The sequence below is a fragment of the Sorex fumeus genome, unplaced genomic scaffold, assembly GCF_029834395.1.
Source record: "Sorex fumeus unplaced genomic scaffold, SorFum_2.1 ptg000047l, whole genome shotgun sequence".
Lineage (NCBI taxonomy): Eukaryota > Metazoa > Chordata > Mammalia > Eulipotyphla > Soricidae > Sorex > Sorex fumeus.
In genome coordinates, this window is record NW_026606104.1 from 50,908,934 (window position 1) to 50,913,442 (window position 4,509).

General features: G+C 57.0%; 1 protein-coding gene across 1 annotated transcript; it reads right to left on the bottom strand.

The window, feature by feature from the left end:
* Positions 1–1,715: 1,715 nt before the first annotated feature.
* CUNH1orf216 (chromosome unknown C1orf216 homolog) lies at positions 1,716–4,077 on the bottom strand. The gene is made up of 2 exons (XM_056122752.1): positions 3,920–4,077; positions 1,716–2,634 (listed from the first exon to the last, which is right to left on the bottom strand). Exon 2 carries the CDS (start codon positions 2,628–2,630, stop codon positions 1,947–1,949), a length of 684 nt encoding a protein of 227 aa, XP_055978727.1. The 5' UTR covers positions 2,631–2,634; positions 3,920–4,077; the 3' UTR covers positions 1,716–1,946.
* Positions 4,078–4,509: the final 432 nt, after the last annotated feature.

The window sequence follows — 4,509 nt, forward strand, 5'->3', positions numbered from 1 at the left end:
TGCCCTCAGCTGTAGCAGGCTGAGTTTCTTCTCCCATGTCCCCTGCCACCCCGTCTTCCCTCAGTTTCCAGCCCAAGTTCTGCTTAGATGGAATGGAGAGAGGCCTTGAGGCAGCAGGCAACATAGAAACACCAACTCCAGAAATGCGTTTCTCTCCCGTTTATTCATCCTAGTTGGTCCGGAGGCAGGTTCATTCTCCACATGCAAGAACAGTCAGGCACCAAGTGCCAGGCTGGTGTGTCACCCTCTCTCCGTCCTGTTCATTCTCCCAGCCATCGTAGATGGTGCTCCTGGTGATACAACACTCCCTGCATTCCCAGGTGGGGGAACAAGGGCCAGAGGCAGCGGCAGCAAGTTCTGTGCCTGCCATTCTCACACTCCCCACAGCCTTGCAGCCTGTCGCAGACCTTAACTCTGGCACAAATCGGGAGCTCAGCCACTGCTGGGGCCTGCTGAGTCCCATTTCAAGGGTCACACAGTGACAAAAGGGGGTATAGCCAGCATCCTCAGAGTTTCTAGAGGCCGGTTGACACTAGAAAGCCAAACAGAGACTCCCTCTGGTCCAGACACTGACTTCAGGGCAATGAACCAAACTACTTCCATATCCACGCTTGCTAAAGCTAGAGTCACAACAAGAGGGGCACAGAGAGCAAGCGAGAGCCTCTCCTGGGATTTCTGGAACACCTTTGTCCATTCCTTGCAAGTTGGACATACATATTTCTTTTAAAATGTTTTAACTGACATATACTGAACATCGAATATCATATTAGTGCATTTTTCATTAGAAGCTTAAAACAATATGGTTTGCAACAGTTCCTCTATGTGGAAAGGTATGGTCTCTTGGGGACGGGTACTCTGGATTTCCCTCTCCTGTTCATTGCAGAGTCTGTCATTGTTATTTCCCTGGGTCTTCTCTGCGATTGCCCTGCCGTGGTCTCCATTACCATGCTGATAGCTGAGAGACGATTCTCTACCATGTGCCCTGGCTAAAGCATGGCCAGATAGCCACAGCAGGCCAGGATAGCCACCAAACTTCCTAGAGCAAATCCATCAACAGTGACCACAGCTTTAGCAGAGTAAGAGATGGGAGGCATAAGGGGGAGGGATAAGGAAGGCAGCTGGGAAGTAAATCCCAGGAGAATGGATCAGCCATGATCCTCAGATAAAGGACAGCCAGTCTGCCTTCTTTCCCCAGGGAGCAGGGGGACCCCGGTGCAGAAAAAAAAAGTGAGTGCAAGGCTAAGTCTGTACTTCTAGTGTGCATGGATGTGCTTCCATTCCGTGCCACTCGGTCTACAGCTGGACACCTCGGGGAGCCCGCCTGCAGCTACACAGGCTCCTCATCTACCTCACAGGCTTGCCCTGCCCCCACACACCCTCCCATGCAGAGGCCTGCAGGCTGCACTCCCCCGTGGACCAAGGCAGGCTGCACACTAGAACTCTCATGCACACACATCTCCTGCATATACATTCTCACTCTTGCACATATACACACATTGTTGAGTAGGTGTTCCCACATGCATACATAAATGTGTTGGCTCTTTTTTTTTTTTCTGAGGGTGGGGGTGCAGAAGCTATTCCCAGAGGAGCTCAGGAGACCATGCGTGCCAGGGATTAAATCAAGGTTGGCCACATGCAAGACAAGTGCCTTAATGCCTGTACGATCTCTCCAGCCCTAAATGCACTCACTCTTACAAGCTTTACATTCATTAACAAACACTCAGAGGCCTGTCCACATTAGCCTGTGTGTTCCAGATGTGTACACACAGCGCGTACGAGCTGATCCAGAGGTGCTCACTCACACATGCCTGCACAGGCCTGCTTTCATGTTAACACTGGCAGGCTCACACTATTTGCAAATAATCATCAAATTACTTAAGCACAATCTGCAAACATGCCTGCAACTACATACACAGATCTCTGTTCCCCTGTGTGGAGACACACCCTTAGCTCTGGTCCTGAGGCCTGGCTGGTGCTGCTCTCTGTTGGAGACAGCGAATAAGTTCCTTTCTGTTGTCCAGGATGGTGTCAAAGCTCTCTTGCAGACGGGCCTGCTGGTCAACCAGCTGGTGCTGCAGGGCCCGGATCCACTGCAGCAAGGCCAGGCGACGGTACATCACCAAGTGCACGTGGTGCTTCTCTTTCTCCTGCTCTTTGTAGCGCTCTTGGGCCTGTAGCTGCTGCACAGCCTGGGCCACGGAGGGCAGGAGGGGATCTGTGGAGCCCGGGCCTTGGGGGCTCCCGCAGGCAGGCTCAGGGCTGCTGCTAGGGCTGTTGATGCTTAAGGAGCTGCTGGCATAGCCGTTGTCCTCCAGAGGGGAGCAGACTGTGCCGGCCCCACCCATCTTCTCAGGCTCAGCTCTGGGGATCTCTGCCCCCTCGGGTGGGCTGCGGATGCCCCCCTCAGGGAGTTCAGGGGCTTGGAAACCCTGCTTGTCTGAGAGCAACTCTTCCGAGCTCTTCATTAGGATGGGCTCCCCGGAGCCTTGCATCTTGTGCCAATTCTCATTGGCATCCTTGGCACGGGCCATGAAGTTGAAGTTGTCATTTGACTGTGGCTCAGACTGACTTGGGGGTGGGCCTCCCAGCACCTGGCCCCCCTCGGTTAGCCCTGGCTGGATGGCAAACATCTGCCTGGAGAGGGGGGGGGGGAAGAATAATGAGTCAGAGCAGAGCAGGATGCTGTTTCTGACATCCCGAGGGACACGGGAGCCAGAGTGGTCTGACCGCTCTTTCTGGTTCCTTTCCCTCGACTCTAGAAACATCCTTCATGGTTCTCTCCCCCTCAGCCCTGACAGCCGCTTCTCAGTCCCCTGCAGAGGGGCCTCCCGCAGTCCCTGCCTTCTTGCCTTTCTCCCCAGATGACCTTGATGACTCAAATCTGTCTCCATGGTTCCCATGGCCACCGCATCTTCCCCTTCTCATCAGGTGCTCTCTTCACCCAGCAAATGCCCGTTAGCACTTCAAAATCCAGCTCTCCCATCCCCACCTCTCTGAAACCTTCCTGATACTCTCTCCATACACACTTTCCTTTGGGTCCCCAGTACATAACACTGGTTTTCTGTCCCTGGCATAGAGGAGATGGTCAGTAACTGTGTATTCAAATGCATTAACTGTCTTGTAACTGCAGTGTCTATGGGGTTTCCTGAGGCTTGGACTCCTCTAAACTAGCCTCCAGCATGTTCCCAGGCATGAAGCAGGTGGTGGGCCCCAGTGGCTGGGGGTAGGGAGAACAGGGGCTGTGGGGTGGGGGGGAATCTATTCTTCAGAGAGAACCCTGCACCCCCACTAACAGGCCTGTCTTCTGCCCTCACCCTGCTCTCCCAGTTGCTCTTGTGTTCCTGACCCCTGCTTGCCTCATGCTTAGGCCCTTGGGCGGGAGGAGGGGGGACCCCCCAACCGCACTATTCTTTCCTGCCCAGTAACTGACATCTCCCCTAATTAGGGTTTGAATTGAGAGCTGTTTACAGCCCACAGATGCCAACTAGGACTGGAGAAATGGGGCTGTCAGAATGGAGGCGGCAGGAAGAGGCTGTCTCTGGCACGGCCTGAGCCCATGTCCAGCCCATGTCCAGCACCCCCCGGACTCCCATTCTATTCAGCCAAAGCCTGGACAACTCCCCCGCCCCAATACAATATTTCCTTTTTTTCCTAAACTTGGGAAGGCCCATGAAGGAAACTGGGGGAGGCCAGAGATGGAAAGCAGGGACCTTGGCCCCCCAGGATCAGGCCCCCAAAGAACCAAGGCACTCTTAGGCGAGTGAATCCCTGACGCGTAGGAATGAGGGGGTGGGCTGGGCGATCAGTCGGGTTGTGGCCAGCTGGAGACCCTCTGCAGCCGCGGGGCGGCCGCTGCCTCCGAATCTCCCGCCCCACGCCCGCCGCCTGCTGTCCAGAACCTCCCCGGGCCCGGACTCACGGCCTGTCACTGCCTCCGCGGGTCCCACCGCGGGAACGCGTCCCTCCGGGCTGGGGTCGGGGGCCAAGCGCGGCGTCCACGCGAGCGCCAGCGGGGTGCGGGGCTGGCGGGCAGGCGGCGCGCCCAGTCCCAGGCCCGGGCAGCCGAGGCGGCGGCGTCAGCGCCGGGGCGGGGCGGCCGGGCCCACGTGGGCCGGTTCGGTTTTCCGCCCGGCTGCGGCGGCGGCGGCGGCGGCGGCGGCGGCGCGCGGGGCTTCACCAGCCCTGGGTCGGCCTCACCCGCTGGGTCCCGGCTCCGAGCCTTCAGCTCCGGCTGCGTCACTGGGCCCCTGCAGTCGGCTCGCCTGCCTGAGATACACTTGGAAGAGGAACATCTCCCCTCGCTTCTGCTCGACCCCTGCAAATCTCACCTCCTCTCGCTTCTGCTCGATCTCTCCGAGGCTTCCTCCCTGACCCTCTAAGAGCCTTTCTCGGTCCCCGCACCTTCAGCCCCTGCAGCTCTGCAGCTGGGACTAGGCCTCTGCAGACTTCTACCCTCTGCCTAAAGTTCTCTTCCCCGCAAATCTCTCTTTTTGTCTTTTGGACGACCCC

Excerpts from the sequence above, each read along its gene's own strand:
- CUNH1orf216 (XM_056122752.1), bottom strand. The coding sequence starts at position 2,630 with ATGTTTGCCATCCAGCCAGGGCTAACCGAGGGGGGCCAGGTGCTGGGA.